The sequence below is a fragment of the Eptatretus burgeri genome, chromosome 6 (genome assembly GCF_056783735.1).
Source record: "Eptatretus burgeri isolate ZD-2024b chromosome 6, Ebu_testis_v1, whole genome shotgun sequence".
Lineage (NCBI taxonomy): Eukaryota > Metazoa > Chordata > Myxini > Myxiniformes > Myxinidae > Eptatretus > Eptatretus burgeri.
The window spans coordinates 68,005,056-68,028,033 of NC_140966.1; the positions used below are offsets into that span (position 1 = coordinate 68,005,056).

The 22,978-nt window shown below is 41.4% G+C and overlaps 1 protein-coding gene across 22 annotated transcripts in view; it reads left to right on the forward strand.

Moving 5' to 3' along the window:
* LOC147024992 (ELAV-like protein 2) overlaps window positions 1-22,978 on the forward strand; it is a 287,153-nt gene that overhangs the window by 63,261 nt on the left and 200,914 nt on the right. For 14 of the 22 annotated variants that reach the window (XR_015059289.1, XR_015059290.1, XM_085885528.1 and 11 more), the window contains exon 1: window positions 1-153. This exon is cut by the window's left edge. The exons of the other annotated variants lie outside the window; for them this stretch is intronic. Coding sequence is in view for 12 of the 14 variants with exons in the window: in XM_085885528.1 (XP_085741654.1) it covers window positions 79-153 (75 nt within the window). In the remaining 2 variants the exon portion in view is untranslated. The remainder of the gene's footprint in view (window positions 154-22,978) is intronic. 22 annotated transcript variants of the gene reach the window in all.

A 22,978-nucleotide genomic window follows, 5' to 3' on the forward strand; every position in this document is an offset into this window, starting at 1 on the left:
CACTTCTTTGTCTGCTTCTCCGACACGCGCGACTTTATCTTCCAAGCTATATAGAATTCCTCGGAAAAAAGTGTTGCGATGAGACGAGGTGTCGCCATCACCTGTGTACCCTCACGTCTTCAAGCATATCCCGTTGTTGGTCGCCGATCTATTGTGAGAAATTGCTGCGGTTGGGCCTCCATTTATTTGTTTGGATCACTGTGCTGATGAACAATAATTTTCTTTGGATTAATGTGTAAGAGAGAGACCGACACTGATCTTGGGAAGGACCGAGGTGGACCGACACACTCATATATATATATATATATATATATATATATATATATATATATATATATATATATATATATATATATATATATATATATATATATATATACATATACATATACATATACATATACATATACATATACATATACATATACATACATACACACACACACACACACACACACACACACACACACACACACACACACACACACACACACACACACACACACACACACACACACACACACACATCAGACATCTGGCCATAATGCTGGCATTTTTCCTCCCGGTCCACACGATGGCTTTTATGATGTTTGTTGTTGAAGTCAGAGAGCTAAGTCTCTGCTGATCTAGTCGATCGAGCTTCATCAAACTCCATAGAGACATGTAATCGGCCCTACCACTCATGGGATTCATTGTTAGAAATGGGGTTTTGTTTCATTGTGTTCATTTCGATGTCAAGCAGATTCATTCCCAGAAACTATTTGTGTGTATATATATATATATATATATATATATATATATATATATATATATATATATATATATATATATATATATATATATAGATATTCTTTGGTTTCCCAACTAAAGTACATAATTTTATACTTAATGTTAACCTCGCAAGTGTAGTGTGTTTATAGAACCATCTCAATTCATCTTTCACTCACATGAGTAAAATTGCTAAGGACTGTACTTGTTCAGATCAAGTACCAAAATCATTGAGTGCTCGACAAAGCATTGTATAATGTGGTAATTCATGCTTTTTGATGCCCAACTGGAACCGACATTCGTTATGTTGAATTAAAGATCCACTCCAGTGTTGCATTGCATTAAGAAGCCAACTTATTGTTACGGATCGATATGCTTTCCCATATACCTGTGCGGGGAAAATGTTATCAAAATGGCAATCATGTTATAAAATGTTTGCTCTGCGTTGTATATTGACTTTGACATTATGCTTTTATGTATGGACTTTTACGTCGAATCGTGTCATTTGCTCGAAACAGAAGTTTTGATTTTATTTACATTTATAAACATTGTCGACGCATTCCTTTGACTTCATTTGCTCGTTTACAGTGGACATTTAGTGTTCCTTTTTATTTTTCCTGATAACGAATTATCAAACAGACACCGGCAGACCCTCTCAACATTGTTGTCGACACTGATCTAATATGCTCAGTCCCGAAACGATTTTTATGGAGCAACATCTACAGAAACAATAATTGTTTTATGTTCAATGGAACTCAACAAGAGATCATTATCAATGGAGTTCAACTGATATATTCGAGAAGGCTGCATGTATACTTATTCCAGAATTGGTTTTTATATTAAAAGTTAGGTACATTGGATTTATTGAAACGTTTCTCCAAAGAGACATGGCATATACTCGACAATGGTGTCGGTGTTACATCCATTGAGTGAATCAGCAAGTGAATGATATGCTTTGGTGTGTGATAGCAAACCGCTTGGCTATTGCATAGTTTTCTTTCTTTAGTTGATTTCAGACCATTTGAACGATTCATGGAGTTATTATTTTTATTTTTATGGGAACGGAATTCAAGCATTTGGCATATGATACCTCTGCCCTTTCACTTCGTTTTCAACAGGCGTAGACGCGCATACACACCCCCGCCACACACACCTGCCCACCGCCTATACACGATGCATCAAGGTGTCTGGGCGATAATTGTTGCGCTTCAGTGAATCGTGCTCATGGCGCCAAGCAGAATGCAACAGGTCTCTCTTATTCCCGGTGGAACAACAGAGAAGAGCCCTTTGTTTATTGTCTGCCTTGGGAGATGAGGCAGGTGGTGTCTCGGATGAGGATGGGACAGGCATATATATGATGATCATGATGATCAGGAAGCAGAGACAAAGAGAAAATGGGAAAGAGTCGTCGAAAAATGGAGATAACGAATTTTGCAGAAGTGAAGAGTTATTGTGGGAAACTTTATTTTATTTGGTAACGTGCCCTCCGACCTCTCTCGGCTTGACCTCTCACACTATTCAAACCGAAGGAGGAAAATCTCTATTTTGTGAACAAGTGAAAGCAAGGGGAGGGGGAATCCTTGGCACACAGCTGGGAGCTCTTTCAGCTATCGGCGAGACCATTCAGCAGATCAATCAGGCAGCAAAAGTACTTCTCCCAATGTAGCACAATTTTCAATCAGAGACCAGACCCAACCAAAATAGTTTTTGGAACATCAGGGAGAAGACATTGGAAACATCCCAAGTGATTTCCCATGTCTTCGACCATGATTTTCAATGGTTTTGACAATCCTTGCACAAAATATCCATGCAAGATAACTTTATTTATTTCCAGAGCACTTTAGAACAGACATTTTCAGACATGTCATTAAACTGCTCAAACGAGGAGGTATTCTTGATATTCTATCCAATCTCTATAATTTGAAGTTGATATATACATATTTCTATATACACACACACGCATACAGAAGGGACGTTCAAAATGTTATTGGAACGAGATAGCATGCAGTTTAAGAGCAGGCTGCCATTTATGTTTACTTTTTAATATACAAGTAAATTTAATTAGGAAGAAAAAAAATTCCTTACTAATTTTAATAAATGTAAAAATCGAATAAGAATAGTTGACGCATTTTGGACTGTAATTGTGTCTGTTCCAACAACTTTTCTTTGAGTGCCCACCCTGTCGATCCATAGATATTGTTTTATATGATACGCACACGTACATGGTTGTTCCAATACATTTTGTTTACCCAGTTTTCTTTAATCACATCCTGCTCAATTCCCAAATGCAAATATACCTCGTGTACTTTCTGAGTGAAATTTGTTCACACGCGTATCGTCCTGTGACGCTTTCATTCAATTGGTTGGCGTCATATAATATTAGGCAATGACAAGGACTTCTCATTTGTGGTCGCTTTTAATTGGACACACCTACTGCAGCAGGCACTAACGAATGCTGAAAATAATTGCATACAAATGTAGACACCATCATATAATGGGGGTGTGGGGGAAGTTGCTTTTATACGTTGCTTCCTTGACAGACTCACTATTTCCACCGTCAAGTACTTCTTAGTGCCCAGAATGTGACGCTGCAGTGTGATATGTATGACGCTGCACAATGCCAGCAATACTAATTGACCCCCAGCTGGGTGTGGCAACAGTCTTACCTCCGTGTTGTCGGGCTATTTTGGCCGTTGTAATTTTACTGTAGTTTTTTGGATTAATATATTAATGTCGCATGACAGGCATTAATCGTTCCGAAATGAAATTATTTCGTTAGTAACCAATTGTGTGTGTGTGTGTGTGTGTGTGTGTGTGTGTGTGTGTGTGTGTGTGTGTGTGTGTGTGTGTGTGTGTACACACCCGCACCCACACGTATGTCGATATTTCCATTTACTCAAATATTTCTTGCCACGCATATCACCAGACAGAGATTGCTCAAGTGTTGAAATGAACATTCACTTGTTTGCTCTTGCTATTGCTATTGCTTTTCTGTTGATGCAAGCCTTGCGGACCCGCTTCGTGCTTTTTTCCCCCGCTTTGGTTGCCTAAGGAACCGCGGACACGAAAGGCGGAGCCCCTCGGTTCATTGTTTCTGCATGCTGCATCGAGGGAATGAGAGCGCACGTCTCGGTGCAGCGATCCCTCCTCTCCCCCCTCCTCTACCTCATCCCCCACCCCCACCCCGGAATTGGCGCTTGTGGGTTTGCTGAGCAGACTCTTGCGATTTTAAAACATCACGCCTCGTGGATCACGTTCTGCGCGGCGATGAAACGAGCACAGGGGATGCGCAAATGGAAGGACGCAGAGATTCAAAGGCACAAGCCGCCTCGGCATCGCGGCTCCATGCTGCGTCACTTGTGCCGATTCATCGCTCACTCGTACGTCGTACGCCCCCCTCCCCTCCCCCCACCCCTTCTGCCCCCCACTCTTCTCCCCATGCCCTCACCTATGGCATGACGCAAAATCATCTCCGGGGCCAACTAAATCGTGAAGAGCACTTGAATCATGACCGCAGATATTCACGCCAATATGTCTGCAATCAAAGATTGCCCGGCGACGGTGCGTCAACTCTCTGGACTCGGCTGCTCTGTATACCGAGACCTTGGGGCGCAGGTGGTTTGCGAGAGTAATCGCCATTTGCAGCGCAAAATAAAACCCACCCTCCGACGGCCCCGCTTTAGGCCTCGGTCGGTAATTAACTCCCCGCGGATCCGCACTCCCCACGCCTCCCCGCTGCTCGGATGCGCTTCAAACCTGCTTCCAAAAGGTTACCGCTCCGCCAACGCTTTCTTTACGGCTCTTTTAATTACGACATTTACTTGTAGGCACGAAATATATAAAGATCCAGTGAAACCACAAATCTAAAGGCAACGCATGAGCTTGGCTCGATCGACGTGGGAGTAATTTGAGTCTCCCCCATCGTTGTGCGCTGTCTGAAGCGGCCTTCGGCTTCCACATTAGCTTTACCACATTTCCTACGCACTGAAAACACTAGCACCTTTGGTTTGAGTTTCAACTACCTCCAGAAATAGAAATTTCCACAATAATAGTAATAATAATAATAATAGTAACACGAAAAGCGTTTTGTTCAGAGCCAAGGAGCCTTTATGCAAAGTGCACCCTATTTACAACCTTTATAGGTTACATAACATAAAGGTCGCTCTGACCTGCACTTTGTACAGTATTTGAAAACGATACCAATATTTGGTGAATAAAAATTCGGGCAGCTCATGCATTTTGTTTACTGCTGTTGCTGCTGTGAAGGAGGGCACAATTGGGAGTGAAGACAATGTGAAAATAGCAGTTGTCAGCACTGTACATGCAATGGTGAGGTGTGGACAAGCATGTGTCAAAAGGCAGCTTTGCATGTGATTAGCATATGGAGGGAGAACACAAAATATTGCAGCGATTGTAAAGGGTATTCAAAGTAGTGTAGATTACAGGAGATGGTCAATTGGATAGTCTCGAGCAGAGAGCCAGTGCCCAAAGGACATCAAAAGATAACTCCGTTTTCCGATGGAACGCAGCAGTGTGGAAAGGTGACCTCCTAATACAGAGATAACATGACGCGGGAAAGAAGGGGAAAGGGAGCTGCTTTGTGCTCAGGGACCTATAGAATTGGACAGTATATATAAGAAGGGAGGTGGTGGGGATTTGAGTGAGTTTGAGTGGGAGGGATGGGGGGCGGTTGTGATGGTGGTGGTCATATAAAGCAATACGGACAAAGCAGACGGTAAATGGGACTGGGAGGAACAATGGCCGAAATCTGTGCAGCTGGGAAATGTTCGTCAAAGGGCTGCATCAGCGCCGATGCGCAATCTATACAATTCCATGTGCATCCTCTTTCAGACTCGATTCGCGCTAGGTGCACAGACAATGGAGGAGGGCAAAGTCAAATAATTGTCGAAACTGTGCTGGAGAAAGATTATTTAGCTTGTAAATGTGATATTTACACAAATAAATTGCTTGCACCAGTGGAATGACATGTTTACTGACAGTGAAACGTGTGGAATTTGGCTTTTTTTTGTAATTTAGGATAGCTCTTGACAGGTGAGAATTGTTTGCTCCCCTTTACGTCGAAATGACGCTTCATTTGAAAGTTGATTCCACGGTACTTTTTATTGTGTAGGAAAGATAGTGCGCTTGTGTTGAGTGCATAACAGGCTGGTCAATGTGGAGGAAAGTATGTCATAAGAACCATTGAGTTATTGCAAGATACACAAGTGTAGAAATGAAACCAATGTTTTGTGTTACGTTTTAACTTCTTACCCTTGCATGGGAAATCTGAGAAAATCTTCACATAACCAGGTAGCAAATGATGGTGAACTAAATCTCATTGGCTAACATCTTTCTAATTTTTCACAATTCTCTTTATTCATTCTAATTCTTACTTTTCTGTTTTTTTTTTTCATCTCTTTTCCTCTTTATTTCTCTCTTTCTTTAGCCATCTGTCTCAGGAGAATGAATTCTTGCAGAATTTTTTTCTGTAAGGTCACTTGGCTGCGCCTGGATGGGTTTGAGGGTTGTGAAGTTGCGTCTGAAACCCGAATCCTATCCAGGTTCGTCCTGATAACTCCATCTTTGCTCTTTACTTCCCCGGGTTCCTCTTGATGACTCCAATGCAGTTCTGGCTCCTCCGTTTGATTTTGCTACAAGTGCCAGGTTCTAGCCAGAGTCTGTTGGGCCTCATTGGGCTGCCTTGGGAAGATTGTTATGAGAAATATTTAGTAAACTACATGGCAACTTGACTTCAGGCATATTTGGAATATTGGTGTTCACTTTCATGTTTTGGCTTCGGATTTTCTTGTGTCCCCTCTCTAATGGGCTCACCCATGCCTTAAGTGACCAGAGAATGGTGTGTGTGTGTGTGTGTGTGTGTGTGTGTGTGTGTGTGTGTGTGTGTGTGTGTGTGTGTCTTCACACACCCTAACTTTAATATAGCACCCTCGGGTGGCTTACTGGAATATTACACCCTAAACGACATTCAGCACTGTTCGACAGTTATTACTGTAACATTTTTATATCGGATTTAACCATAAGTTGGTTTTGAACGTGGATTATAAAAAAAGTTATCTGCCCAATTCCAGAGTGCATGATTGCCGACGTCATTTGCAGACTGCCATAACACCTACGGACTCGAATACAACGTCCAACCAGCTGAAAAGCGTGGTTCAACAAAGCTTTCAAACATAAGCATAACGTTTTTTGTCGAATTCAATCACAAATTGATTTACTGCATGTTTAAATTTGTCATCTCTTCAACCTGTCTCTGTGCGTCTGTTTGTTGTTGTCAACGATCCTGCTTTTCTTTTCTCTACTCCCAATATAGGTTTTTGTCTGCGTGTGCCAGTTATCCCGCTCGTTCACATTTACATTAAGTAACAATAATGATTGGGTTAACTTTTACCACGTACAAACCATACTTTTCCCACAAACAGACCATTTCCTCTGTAATTTCCGTGATATATGAGGATGTGAGAAATTCTTGGGTGGCTTATTCGCCTCGAACATTCCAAAGGAACAAGAAAAGTTATTGTAATGGTGCTGTGAGTCAGTCATTCATGTGAGTGAGTGAATGAGTTCTAATTGGTTCTCAGATCTACTGTAATTTATTCATCCCTGCGAGGCTCTGCATTATGAAATACTGTATTGTTATATTTGCACGTATTCATGCAGTTCACTCAGGATATATTACCTAAGTCGTGCACCGGAAGTCCTGTTTGTAGTTGACTGGGTCGGTCATGAGTCCCCACATCCTGCGTAAGACGCGTCCTTCACATTCCAGGCGTGATTGTCTCAAATGCTTCGCCAACGGTGTCCTGCACACTTGATGTGGTCTGGTGGCATCGCTGTATTGCCATCAGGTAGTGTTATCATTCCTGTTATAATGATTTACATTTTTCAAACTGGAAAATAATAACCGTTTCAATAATGCTTTGAATCCCATGAATTCGCAGTTCACCATTTCCTTTTCAGAACTAAAAACATTTCTCTGCAATTTACAGATGATGAATGGAACTTCATGTCTATGCTCTGTCTGTACTCGTAAGTGATTTTTGAGATTCTGGGATTCCAGGAAATTGCACAAATCCCTCTTCTGTTGCGTCATTATCTCGATCCTCCAATTTTAATGCATTCACTAATCACTGCTTCAATCTCCTCGATCTCCATTTGCTTGTAATAGGATATAAATGAAGTTGTATATTCTTTTCTCTCTTCATCAAAATCCAAAACGTACACGGAGAGAAATTCAACCGAACAAGTTAAATGAAATAATAGGATTAATGCAAAGAGATGGTGGTGGATGTAGGAGGGGGTGGGGGTGGAGGGGACTAAAAGTAACATCAAGACTGTCACATTAGTTTGAATACAAACTTAAAAATGAAAGTTTAAATCCTCTGAAGAGTGTTGATGGCTCGTACATTTCTAAGCTATTTCACTCCAGCAATGCATTCTAACTTGCATTTTGAGTACATCATAAAAGCTCTTTCACTGAAGTTGACTCCCTGTTGACTTCAAAAACACATCACTTGCCAGCATGAGTTGAAATGGAATGTTGAGATTCCCACTTATTGCTGCATTTCGACTCACTCAAGGCCCTGGATAGTAAATAGCACATTCAATATTTCACTACAAAAGCAAAGCTGCAAATATCTTCGTATTTTCTAAATAGGACAAAAGCTTCAGACCATTAGACGGCTTGTTGTGTTTTTATTGTGTCCAAATTTGGCCCAACTGCCCCACTTGTCATGTTGCCTCTTACCCTCTGTCATCTCACCCTTCCATGAGCCTCAACGTTGCATCGAAAAAATCTTTGTGGGAATGTCTATGGGAATCAAACATATCGATTTGTGGAATAAAGCAGGAGGAAAAATGGGAAAATATGAGCTAAATTTGTTTGGCGAATATGGTCGAAAGGTCTCGGAGCTGTTGCCCACAGTGTTCTCGCATGAAGTTTGGCCCATTGTTGCCCAGGGAAACATCCCAAAGAATGACGAGTGAACCCAGTCCTGCTCCCCTTTCCTCATCCCGCACTGGGACCCTTTTTCCGACACTGCCAGCTGTCCCGTCTCCCATAGCAGGCTCCGACTTGCCCACAGCGTGAATTAATTTACGAGCCTTGCTATTACTTGAAATGCTGGATCACAAAGGGGGAGGGGTTGTGTTTGTTCCCTTAAAGCCATGTCCAAAACCAAATGGGCTTCCCTCATTCTCAAGCTGTTCTCCTACATAGTTGCTTTCCTGTAGACCAAATATATGTTTCTGATCCAAATACTCTGTTTTGGGGTTTTTTTGACTGGAACCACTCACAAAACAATGGGCCTAATCCTCCATAGTCCTCCAAATAACACTAAAGTTTGTTTATATTATAGGAGAGAGCAACCATTTAATGTCTGCAATGGGACTCATGATTGTTGCAAATGGGAAGTTCAATATGTCAGGAGTTGATGTACAGGAGAATGTGGGATGGTACTTCAGACTGTTCAGTGTGGCACTGGCACGATTGTACTGCCTGACGCACAGCCATCTCAAGAAACCACTCGGGAATACTGATCCTTTGTTTGTCATGCTCAACCAAGAAGCCCTCCCCTAGCAACCGTTCATTTGGTACAGCTGGAGGCTATGGCTGCCCTCTTTACGATCTTGCCCCCTTCCAATCTTTGCCCTCCACTGCATCTCCATTTCTCTGCATCATTCCCGTGCCACTTCATTCTCCCAGGTACTTTGTATTCTGTATGAAACAGCATGCCCTCAGCCACGCCGTCTGTACCCCCCCCCCTCAAGTAACTCGGGCTGTCTCCTATCACACTATCCACCCAGCCTTGGTTTGACTCTGCACTGCAAGATTTGCATGTATTTAACCTTCTCCATAGCCTGCTGACCCATACAATTTTAAGAGAAGCATGGTGACAGTGTCACATACTGTGTGATCGAACAATAGAAATTATTCACGCAAATGCATAGATGCCTGCAATCAGTATGAATTGTTGCCGACTTTTCCACTTTGCTGTAAAAGTTGTAATCATAATGGGATGTAATTTTAAAGTTCTACGGTCCAGGCAATTTTGTGTTGCGACTTTAAAAAGTCAATAGAAAATGGCTTAGGGGTGTTATTTATACCAAATGGTGACAGGAAACCTCAGTGGTCATGTGCTGACAAATTGGACTTCTGCTTTAAAGCTTTCAAACCCCTGGATTTAATGTCTGTTACAAACCGACTTTCCAATGCCATCCATGTGATGAGGAACACAGCATCTTGAAGCACATTTCCCATGGGAGGGGTTATTGCTTGGCCATCCTATTTGCATTTCCCATTTACGATTTCAATATTTGAGGTTCTTGTGATGAAGATTTGTATAAAATGAAGGAATGAATTTATTTGCGAATACAGCAAAGCGGTGAAACTTCCAAACTGTTTTGTTGTTACTTCTACCAGCGAAGGTGGACGGAGGTTATGTTTTCACACGTTTGTTTGTTTGTCAGTCTGTCTGTCATCTGTTTATGTGCAGGATATCTCAAAAAGTTACGGACGCTTTCAGACTAAACTTGGTGGAAGGTTTGGTGTGTGACAAGGACAAATTGTTTTGATTTTGGTGAAGATCTGGATCCGGATCCAAATACTATAATTTAAAAAATGATTCTTCACCATTGAGAGATGGGACCAAGAATGATATGTCGTACGGTATTATAAAACGTTATTTACTTATGGATTATTACAAAACTTGGTGGATGAGTGAGGTAGATGACAAGAACAAGCTGATTCGATTTTTGTGAAGGTCGGATCTGCATCCAGACCATCAGTGGGATACAAAACATAAATTGTTCAACTTGGTGGAGGTAAGTGCTCTACCGAGTGCCGTTCTAGTTCAGAATGTTTCGCTGAAATTCTGCAAGCAATCCATCAAATAATCCTGCATTTTCCTTTTCTGACAACACAGCATTGTGGGAAATGATATCACCGACCGCCAAAATGATGATGCATTTTCAAATGTGATTTTTAAAGTTTTAATGTCATGTTGATTTTCAGGCAATTCCGCAATGTTGGAAGTACATTTCGGATACTTTAATGAATGAAGCGATGTAAACTGTGAATGCTTTAAAACTTTGTAATTTAATGAAATATAACAATGAAACATGAGAAAAGGATAACACAGCAAAAATTGGCATCTCTTCCTTAATGACCCTAAAACTCCAAAAATACCCCGGTGTCGGACGTACTCTGAGAAATGTTTTTTAAAACCTTTTGAAATCAAATGAACAACTCTGTGAACTATTTTGACTTATGAGAAAAAATTACCTCTGAGCACTTAAAATAGATACCAAGTCTCGCTATTTAGCAGAAATAATTACCTTTCTTCCAAAAACTTAGGACCAGGAGGAATTTTTATTTGAAGTCATGTCGGTCGGATAGTGTCGGACGTACAAATGCAAATCTGTTACGGCAGTGTTGGACATACATTTGTAAATCGAGTAATTAATCAGTTTAAACAATCATTCAACTTGTGATATTTTTTTTTCCTTGTTTGGTCATTCAATACAATATTTGTGTCAATACAAACACTAAATGGAATAGAACAATGAAAAGAAAATCGCCACAAAGAAACAAAAACACTGAATATAACTTGCATACTATTCTGTACCTGTAAATGCATATTTTGAAACTGGTAAATTGTACATGAGTGGAATTTAAAAGCACAATTTTCACCTTTTAAATAAATGCGGTAATCTCTTCCGATACAAAAATTCACTTGACGGAAATTTGCAATAACAACAAAATGATTAGCAAGTAAATGAAATTTAAGTATAATGGAAATAAATTATTTATTATGGAAATTGCATTTCATTTGAATTGAACCCTAAAAACAAATTGTGTACCCTTAACCCCAAACCATAACCTAAAATCTTTCCCATCGAATCACATTATATATTCGGAGATATGTTCTTACAGTACAAAAGTTGAGTGTTGACGGAAACATTTTACATTAAAATAACAACAGTGCTCAAAATGTATATTTTGGAGCTCGGGCTAGGGTACACGAAAAATAGATTTTTGTAAATTGACATTTTAGACAGAAGGGCAGAGAGACAAACAGACAGACATAAGAAGTGAACCAAGTGTTTAACCCCACTTTTCGCTTTGTGTGTACCATGTGCAGGGTAATAACAAGAATGTGGGGTGTCATTTTATAATATCAGTCAATGCTTTGCAAGTTCCTGTGTCCACCCTTTGCCTTCTTGAGTGCCATCACTCTTCTACCCCTGCTTCCTGTGTGACTGAAGCACTTTTACAGGAATATTGTGCCAAATATCCTGAAGTACATTCCACAGTTCTTTAAGGTTAGTTGGGTTCTTCTCCTTATTCTGTTTCCAGGTAATCTCATATGGCCTCTATGAGACTCATGTCCATACTCTGGGGTGGGCATTCTAACACTTGGAGCACACCGGCTGTAACCTTATTCTCCAAATACTGTTTTACTCTATTGGAAGTGTGTTTTGGATCATTATCTTGTTGGAAAATAAATCCACATCTGATTAAACGATTTCCACTAGGAACTGCATGGTGCTGCAGTATCTGATTGTACTTATTTTGTTAGCGTCCCATTGATTTTAACAAGTTTTCCAACACCAAAAGCTGAGACGCAACCGTAGACAGTCACACAGCCTCCCCCATGTTTAACAGTAATCTGCAAACATTTTGTGTTGTAACGTTCTCCTGGTCTTCGGCATAGAACCTGGTGTCTCTTAGATCCAAAAAGTTCAAACTTCAATTCATCAGACCAGAGTACTCGATCACATTGTTCAGTCACCTAATCTTGGTGTTGTCTTGGAAATTTCAGTCTTTTCACCTTATTCTGTGGTCGAAGCAGTGGTTTATTTGCTGAAACTCTGCCATGCAGGACACTTGCTGCAATCGGCCTTCTGCGCACACTGCTTGACGAGACGAAAAAAGAGGAACAAATGAGTGGAGGTGAGCATTGATCTAGGATTTAGGTAGTTTCAAAAGAAGGGGGTTAGTGGTGGACCATGTGTGCCCTGCAGAGACCTGGGGGGGGGAGGTGGGGCAAAGGATGGAAAGCAGAGTGTGCAAGACCAGAAAGGAGATGGTAGAAGACTGTCTGCTATGGCAAAGTGATGGACTCATCGACTCAGTTTCAGCATGGGATATTACAATAATCTTGATTCCAAGAATCATAAATACATATATATATATATATATATATATATATATATATATATATATATATATATATATATATATATATATAAATATATATATATATATACACATTTATCAGTGCCTATAGAAAGTCTTCACCCCCATTTAAAATGTTCACCTTTTGTTGCCTTATAGCCTGGAATTAAATTGCATTAAATCAGACTTTTTACACCTTTATTTACACATCGTAACCCACAACTACCAAATGAAAAAAGAATTGCACAAATTTCAGAAAATTAATAAAAATACAAACAACAATATATTGTATTGGTTGGATAAGTGTCCACCCCTCTGAGTTAATACTTGATGGAAGCACCTTTGACAGCAATTCCAGCTGTGAGTCTGTTGGGATAGGTCTCCACCAACTTTGCACACCTTGATTGTCAATATTTGCCCATTCTGTTTTCAACTGTTCAAGCTCAGTCAAGTTTCATGGGGAGCGTTGATGGACAGCAATCTTCAAGTCATGCCACAGATTTTCCATTGGATTTAGGTCGTGGCTCTGACTGGGCCACTCAAGGACATTTATCTTTTTGTTCCTTTGCCACTCCAGTGTAGCTTTGGCTGCGTGCTTCGGGTTGTTGTCATGCTGAAAGGTCAACTTCCGTCCCAATTTCAGCTATCTTGCAGAGGACAGCAGGTTTTCCTCTCGGATTTTTCTGTATTTTGCTCCATCCATTTTCCCTTCTATCCTGACAAGTGCCCCAGTCACTGCTGAAGAGAAGCATCCCCATAACATGATGCAGTCACCACCATGCTTTACAGTTGGGATGGTGTTCTTTCGGTGATGGCTGTGTTGGGTTTGTGCCAAACGATAACGTTTTGCATTTTGGCCGAGAAGTTCCATCTTGTTTCTGTCAGACCACAAAACGTTTTGTCGCACGGCTTCAGAATCTCTGGAGTGTTTTTTGGCATACCTCAAAATGGGCTTTTTTGAGTAATGTCTTCCTTCTTGCCACACTAATGTGCAAGCTCGACTTGTGGAGTGCTTGTGATGTTGTTGTCACAAGCACACAGTGACCAGTCTTTGCCATAAAGGCATGCAGCTCTTTCACAGTAGTCATTGGCCTCTCGGTGGCATCTCTGATGAGTCTCTTCCTTGCTTGTTCATCCAGTTTGGAAGGGCGGCCTGATCTAGGCAGGGTCTTGGTGGTGCCATACTCTACCTTCGTGATGATTATCTTGAGTCTTGACTGTGCTCCAAAGGATATTCAAGGCCTTTGAAATATATTTTTTATACCCATCCCCTGATTTGTGCCTTTCAACAACTTTATCCCAGAGGTCTTTTGAAAGCTCCTTGGTGCTCATGTTTGAGTCTGCTGTGAAATGCACTACCCGGCAGAGGAGACCTACAGGAAAGGCTGATTTTATTCTGAAATAATCAGAATCATTACAATTTAACACAGGTGGAGGCCAATTAACTTTGTTTGTGATTTTGATGGTGATGGTTACATCTGAGCTAATTTGAATTACTATTATAAGGGGACACTTATCCAAACAAGATATTCTAGTTTTATATTTTTAAATGATTTTCTGAAATTTGTAGAATTTGTTTTTCACTCGGAAGTTGTGGGTTACGATGTGTAAGTGAAGGTAAAAAAAAAAAGTCTGATTTAATGCAATTTAATTCCAGGCTATAAGGAAACAAAAAGTGAAAATTTGAAAGGGGGAGGAGACTTTCTATGCGCACTGTATGAATAAGTGCATGTGTGTCTCCTTCCTCTCTCCAAAACCATGAAACCTCGCAGCCTGAAACTTTGCATGCATACTAAGGGAAATCCAAGGGAGTGCAAGAGTGAAAAATTGCGTGCTTGGGTTAATTAAAACGCCCCTTTTTAAGATAATTAATGGCCTCATTTAATTATATCCTTTATCAGGCACATCCTTTGACATGTCGCTCTCAATGGGGGTCTTAAGCTGCTCCTCGGTTACCTTGCTGGGGTCTTAATTTGCCATTTTGTTCATTGTTTTACTTCAACAATGTACTTGTACTTCAAACATGCTGCAACGATTTCTTAACGATAAAATTTTTGCCAAGACCAGCAAGTAAACAGTGCCCAGGATGGGCAAGACCACTTGACAGAGCGGTGCACCCACCTATAATACCATCTGCAAAAGACCCGTACATCGTTTACTGCATCCCACCAAAAGGAAAAGGAGTGCAGTTCAGTGTCGGTAAATAAAGGGTCAACGATAGTAGGGTCAATGAATGAAATATCAAGAGAGGAGTTGGGTTAATTGTCGAGAGTAGAGTCAGATTCAACAGAGGAGTTGGTCATGGTTTTGACTCGTGATGTGAATAGGATACGGGTGCTAACGAAAGAGGAAGTGTGCACAGACACCAGGCAGCACCACTCTCTTCATGCCACACAATGAGCCTGTCTTACCTCACCACCACTTGCCCAATCTCGCCCGGCACCAACTTGTTCCTCTGCAGTCATCTGCCTGTATGAAGTATACGCCTTGCACTAAGACGGACAATTTCACTTCTTGTTGGCAAGAAAGCTAAATGCTGCCATCCCATCAACACACCATCCCAGCCCCTTTTTATCTCTTTATTTTCTTTCTCTTTTTCCCTCTGCTTGAAGTTGCTTTAATTCATTGCTCCCATCCTCACGGCCCTTTCCTTTGTGTATAAATCAGGCTTTTGCAGTTGTTTGAGTAAGGATTTTCTTTTGTATGTGACCTCCACAAGTCCATTGGAAATTGTGCCCTCATGAGAGTCATCGGTTTGCATAATTATTATTACTGTTGTGCTTGTTTTTGTTACAAATATATCCAAATATACTGATGAGTAGATGTACATGTACAGTAATACCCGGTTTGCATGAAGGACAAGTTCCTGAGAGATTCGCACAATAGCAATTTTGCACAGAACGGGGCTCATAAAGGCAGCGTGTTAATGATACTTGGACTGGACATGCTGATCCCTCACGTTCCTCCTCTTTTACTTCATCATATAAACTAAGCGTCTTAGTCATAACTAGTGCCTCGCATAAAGTAATAGCACGCTGATCGATATCCTAAATCTAGAAGGATTATCTCTCCATCTCCTCGGTTAAACTGTTCCTTGATGTCATTACCCCATACACCTGAAGCGAAAAGGGGGGGGGGGTAAACAATAGGTTAACTTCTTTCTGTGAACAGCCGTCTTGAAGACTTGGAGGGAAAGAATGAGATTGAAGAGAATATATGGAGGTTGGTTCCATGGGTAGTAAAAAAAGAGGACGGAATGAGTCGAGGTGAGCAGTTATTCTGGAGTACATAGAACATGCACTTCAAAAGTCCTGAAAACAGCTTTTGTGTTCTGGAACTCCCCTGCAATTTTAGTCTTCCATGGCTGTGCAAACCATGCATTCGTTGGTGCATCCATGCAATAGTTTCTTTTAGAGAGCGCATTGGAGCCAGATAAGTGCGCTTGCTTTGTACGGGTCAAGAAGGGGAAGATGTGAGGCAAGGGCACCAGCCTTCCAAGGTGCGAATGAAGGCCTCGTAGGTTGTCGAGTTCAGAGCAACGGACCACCGCCATGCTGAATAGTTTGTTTTTGCAGCCCACTGTTGGGCCTGACCTGCATCTGGACCTAAAGAAAAATCTAATTGGCTTGTTCTTATCACCTACCCAGCTCCTCCATCAAGTTTTGTGATAATCCGTCCACCTTTTGAAATATCATGCTATTTACTGTTTTTGGCCCTATCTCTCGATGGTTGAGAATCACTTAAAAATTGGAGTATCCAGACCTGGATCTTCAACAAAATCTAATCGATGAATCCCTATTGCTCACGCAACTGGTCCAAATTTTGTCTGAATCTGTCTACAACATTATGAAATATCCTGCTTACAGACAGACAGACAAAAACAAACAAACTGCTGAATACACATGCTTGTGTTGTGGAGGTAATGAGGGGGGCATACCCCAGAGAATGACTTGACAAGGTTTCACCAGGTTTTTGAAGGAGACAGGTTTGAGAGTTCAGCTTTTTGGTTCGCCGGATGTTGTTCTCTGGCTTTCCTGAGAGTGGGCATGCACTTGCTCCGGACATTGTGGAATGGTCTGAGGTTTCCTTCAGTAGGATATGCTTTCCCGGAATTGAAGGCAACTGCTTCATCACAGGATTCTGTGTACCAATGACGAGAGGATGGTTAAGAGAACTGCAGACAAGATGGTATAAAGTATTAATGTCAGGAGAGGTGGAAATGAAGGATCAGTCTTGACATGAGAGGACAACTTGCAGTCCCTGACAGTCGGCTTGAATGAACTGCCAGACACTGCAGCACAATAGCCAGAATGATGTTGATTATCACAAGCACTTTCTCACAAGCACTTGTTGGAGTTGAAGAGGAAAATCGTCCAGAAGGGAGTTCAAGGGAAGACATGCCACTGGGAAAAAAATGTGAGTCGAAAAGATCACTGATTGGGGGAGTCCCATAAGTCCTTTGCTGCAATGCCTTGGCTGGTCAAAGAAGTATCAACACCCAGCAACTTGGCATGGTGATAGATGAAATAGCCGTATATGGGGAAATGAAATTTGGGATGGGTGGTTACAAAATGGTCCATGTTGGCAGAGAGGTAGATGCAAATGGGGTCATCCCTATTGTGTGGATGGTACAGCACACAGACAATGAAGAGGTTTTTGTAGAGGCCAAAGCACAGCCAAAAGTTCTCCTGGAGGTTAGCAGGTGGTTGGGGAGTTCATGTTCAGTGGAAAATAGATTTCTTGACATAAACTGCAACTCTGCCACCATAATGTGGTTCAGACCTGTCAGACCGGGAATACAATACCCACAGGGAGACACAGAGGAATCTGGGACATACTGTGGGAGGAAGTATCCTGTTGGGCAGATAATGTCAGCTTGGATGGATCGAGAGGTCTGTCAAATTGGAGTGAAGACCTTGGATGGTGGATGTTCACAGAATTAAGAATGGTGGAGAAGGCACTGTTGGCAGGGAGTGGGAAAGAGGGGACGAGATGGGAGAGCAGAGGGAGGGTGTGGTGCTACATGGGCTGGGGGGGGGCGTGGCACTGGGTAAGCAGAGGGGGGGGCGTGGTGCAGGGTGAGTGGAAGGGTTGGGGCTGTGACGCTGGGCAAATGGAGGGGGGGCATGGCGGGGGCGAGCAGGGAAAGGGGGGCAGGACACTGGGCTAGCATGGAGGTGGGGCGAGATGCTAGGTGAGCAGAGAGGGAGTGGAACGTGAAGGAAGCAAAGAGCGGAGTGGCATGGGATAGTGGTGAACAGAGCTGGAGGATGCTGAACATGGGTGTGAGGTGGCTGATCGTGGAACAGGTGCAAGGGAACCTGGGTGTGAATATGACACAGGGTGGGGTACTGACGTGAGGGAGTTTGCCGCCATAGTCCCACACATAGGAGAAAAATCATGGATTTGAAGATTCCAAAGGCAGAGAGGATTGGGATGGCAATGATGATTAAAGGCACAAAGAAAGACAGTGCCACAATTGTGAATGAGGCATGAGTTTTCTCATGATCAAGAGATGGAGAAAATGGTAAAATGGGAGAAAGGTGTTTGGAAGAAAGTGTGTGGGAGTATTGAACATTAAAAATATATATATATATATATATATATATATATATATATATATATATATGTAAAAAACATCACATTATGGGATCACATTATGGACATGCTTGCAATTGGTCTGCAGCATTGTAGAGCATTCACCATAAAACTTATTTCCACATTAGACTGTGTATTGCCTCAAGTTACGTACACTTTTCACCCTTGAACTAACAGTCTGTGTTAAATTACATGGATGTGGTGTGACCTGCATGGAAGTGACTTGCATCCTGATTTTGGAGCCTCAAAGTGGTGCCCGTAGCCATGTTACCCTCTCCGTGTTAACATTGCTGGTCTTGCTTTCTTTCTCATGCAAACTATTTTTCCGAGCTAGCTTTAATTTATTTCTCACCTGCCTCATGCCCTTATCCTCCTAGTTTTCACTCCATATCTTTACATTACTTATCTTTGCCTTCATTTTCTTTTTCTTTCTTTTCTTCACGTCTTTATATCAGACCCCAGACCAGACCCCGGTTTACGTCGGGGATGCGTTCCTGAAAAGTGTGACATATATCAAAACGAAGAAAATCAAAGCAACTTTTCTCATAAGAATATAAATGAAAAAAATTAGGCGGAATGCCAAATGTTACTGTACTCTGCTAACGTAACATAGTTTTTTTTTAACATTAGAAGCTCCATTCATGGACTGTATAATCCTCATTGAGCCCAGGCGTTAAATTAAGCAAAAAAGGACTATATATATATATATATATATATATATATGTATATATATATATATATATATATGTATATATATATATATATATATATATATATATATATGTATATATATATATATATATATATGTATATATGAAGAAAAGGAAGAATAAGAAAATTAAGGGAAATATATGTGTATGTATATACAGTAAGTCGTCGACTTACGACCTATGCGACTTACGACTGATCGACTTTACGACCACGACAGCGATATGTATTGTATGTCTGGCCACGACTACTCCGCGTCTGGCAGCGCGAGTGTTGCCCAGCTGGGCGTACGACAGTTTCTGCCCCAGCGCCCGCCAGTGCTGGCGTGTTAGCGTGGTCTCGGTATAGCGCAGCTTATCCGTTTGTCTTAAAAATTTCACTTCAAACCCTCAAGATGTCTACCAAGAGGAAATTATCTTTGTCTACTCCTCAACCTGTCAAGAAGAAAAGAAAGGCCATTGATCTCACCACGAAAATGCAGGTGATCAAACAGTACGAAGGAGGAAAGAAAGTGAATGCGATCGCACGTCATCGAAAGTTATCACACTCTACTGTGTCGACGATTTTGAAAGATAAAGAAAGGATTCGTGAAGCTGTGAAAGATTCTGCACCCATGCGATGGACAGTTATAGCGACGCAACGGACCGGGCCCATCCACGAAATGGAGAAATTGCTGCATGTTTGGATGGAAGATCAGATCCAAAAACGGACACCTTTAAGCCATTTTACTGTGCAGACGAAGGCTAGAAGTCTATTTCAGACTTTGAAAGAGCGTGCCGGAGAAGACTACAGTCAAGAATTTGCAGCAAGTACTGGCTGGTTCAAAATATTCAAGAAAAGATTCCAAATTCGTAATGTTCGAGTGACTGGAGAAGCAGCGAGTGCAGATGAGGAAGGAGCTCGTAAGTTTGTTGATAAAGGTAAAAATAAAGGTTGGCCGACTTACGATCAAATAGACTTATGACTGGTTGGTCGTAACCGATCGCGGTCGTAAGTCGACAATTTACTGTATATATTCACAGCCAAGCCCCGACTCGCGAACCGGTTACGTTCCTGAACTCTGTTCATAAGTTGTATTGTTCACAACTCAAATTACCTTAACCCCCCTCCCCTACTCCCCCACCTCTATTATGTGACTACACACTCGGTATTTCTTGAGGATTAATGGTGTAGGCTAAACAAGTGTATTTATTTTAATATTCTAAGGCTGAATTAAACTTAAAATTCTCTCTCGCTATCTTGCGTGCCTTTGCCAACCATTCTCTAAAATCAGACACACAGTTCAGCAAATTTAACGATGACGTCTCACGAAGGCACTGTTCCTTCAAAAGCTTCAATGGTCCTCAAACAGTGTTTCCAACAACCAGTTCAAAAGGACTGAATCCCAACAAGTCCTGAACTGACTCCCTGACAGCAAACAACAATAAGTGTACTACTCCATCCCAATTCTTGTCACACTCAAAGCAGTAAGTTCTAATCATGTTTTCAAAGTCTGGTAGAACCTTTCCAAAACACCTTGTGACTCAGGATGGTAAGACTTTTTTCCTATTTCACTCCCAACTGGTGCAAAACCTGTTAGAAAAGATTTGACATTAAATTTGATCCCTGATCAGATTGTACGACCTGAGATAGGCCAACAAGAGTACAGTCAAGAACTTAACTAATGCCTTGAGAATGTTTGGCATTAACTAATGCCGCTATTTTTCTGAGAGGTATCGCCTCTGGGAACCTCATGGACACACACTTAGTCATCAACATGTATTGATTTCTGCCGGTCTTTGACAAGGGACCAACACAATCGATGATGACAACCCGACTGAAGGGTTCATCAAAATCCGGAATGGGTTTTAATGGCGCCGATGGAATCTTTTGATTTGGTTTCCCTACGATTTGGCATGAATGACAGGATTTACAAAACTTTTCCACATCACATCGCAAAGCCGGCCAAAAGAAATGTGTCAAAATGTTGTCACATGTTTTATTCACCCCTCAGTGACCTGCCAACAATATCTCATGCGCTAAGCTCAATATCTCATTTTGATGTAGTTTTGGAACAACAATTTAAATAATGTACTTTCCATTCATCACCTGCTGATACATTAAGTGGTCTCCATTTCCCAATTAATACCCTTTCTTAAAGGAGAAACTGAGACTTTGATAACTTCCTCCTCTGAGAGGACTCTATTAGTTGGCACTCTTTGCTCAGCATCTTTCATTTGCTCTTCGATAATTCTCTCTCTTATGAGACCCAACTTTTCTGATTGGCCACCAGATTTGTGTTCTGGTCCAATAATATGACCATCACTAGCTTCACCAGCATCAACATCATCACTGACATGGTCCATCAACATTTTCTCCAAAGTATACATGGGTTCTAAGTCCACACTTTTTTCACGATTTCTTCTTCAGACCACTTCTTAGATTTAAAACAAGTCATTACGCATGACAAAAGATCAGGAATCTCCTACTATAGCTGCTCCGAGTTACTCTCAGCATTCGGTTTTTCCACCATCTGTGGGTTAATCGAGACTCCATCTACCACCGGCTCAATCATTTCCGATGATAAAATAAACTCCATCAACAGGAAGGGTAGACATTACACCTACAGTAACAGGTCTGGATATCAGCTCAGACTTTAGATTAACCACCTGAAGAAGTGCATTAACAAAAGCACCAACACCTTGTAACAGTACAACTGGCACCAGTCATCATTCTTTCAGATAGCGACAAAATTCTCTCCAGCATAAAAGACTGAGATGCCCCCATGTCTCTCAATATTTGAACAGGTCGCTGATTTGCAGTGTCGCCTACACCTGACACAAAACTTTCTGTAATGAAAGACTTGTAGCCCTCATTAATTTCATCGAAACCTGGAGTCACCTCCTTTTTGTTTGACCCTTCAATAGTCATTGTCTGCAATGGGCGGTTTCGAGCATTAATAAGTGCAGTTGAAGCACCCTTTGATTGTGGATAATCATTTTGGTTTCTCTTTTCCAACCGATAACACTGAGATTTTAAGCGTCCTTTTCTCTTGCAATGTGCACAAACAGGTCCGGATGAATATTCCGTGGCCGTTTTCTGAACACGAGGAAAATTTACTTTTCAGTCGGCAGGCGAAGAATAATTTAACTTGGCATGCGAGTTTTCCAAAGGACCTTTAACTTGGGCTCTTATTCCTGATGAGGTCCATTGCAGCTCCCCAGGTTACTTTTCGTTGGAAAACCCCGGTTTGTGGAGAGGGATTTTGTGAGTCAAAGCATAATTGTCAGCTATGGTTGCTGCAGTGTGCAATTTGTCTGCCTTTCGTTCGTCCAAATGGTTCCGAACGTCAGAATGCACACATTGTTTAAACTCCTCCACTAAAATCAACTGCCTTATTCTGTCAAATTTGTTCACGATTTCCTTGGAAGTACACCACCTATCAAGCGAATCTCTTTTCCCCGAGCAAATTCCACACAAGTTTTTCCCATATTTCTTCATTGACTGCCTAAACCTCTGCCTATAAGCCTGTAGGACCAATTCATCGGTGAATTGAAGTTTTTACATCGTCATACTGTGCACACAGATGAATCGCTAAAGCAGAGTAAATATCTTGAGCCTTCCCTACAAAAAACACTTTACAATAATATAGTCCAAGACCACAGGGTTTGTGCCACTTTTTCAAAATGAAGGAAGTACTTATCTACTTCTCATTAAAGGGTGGAACAA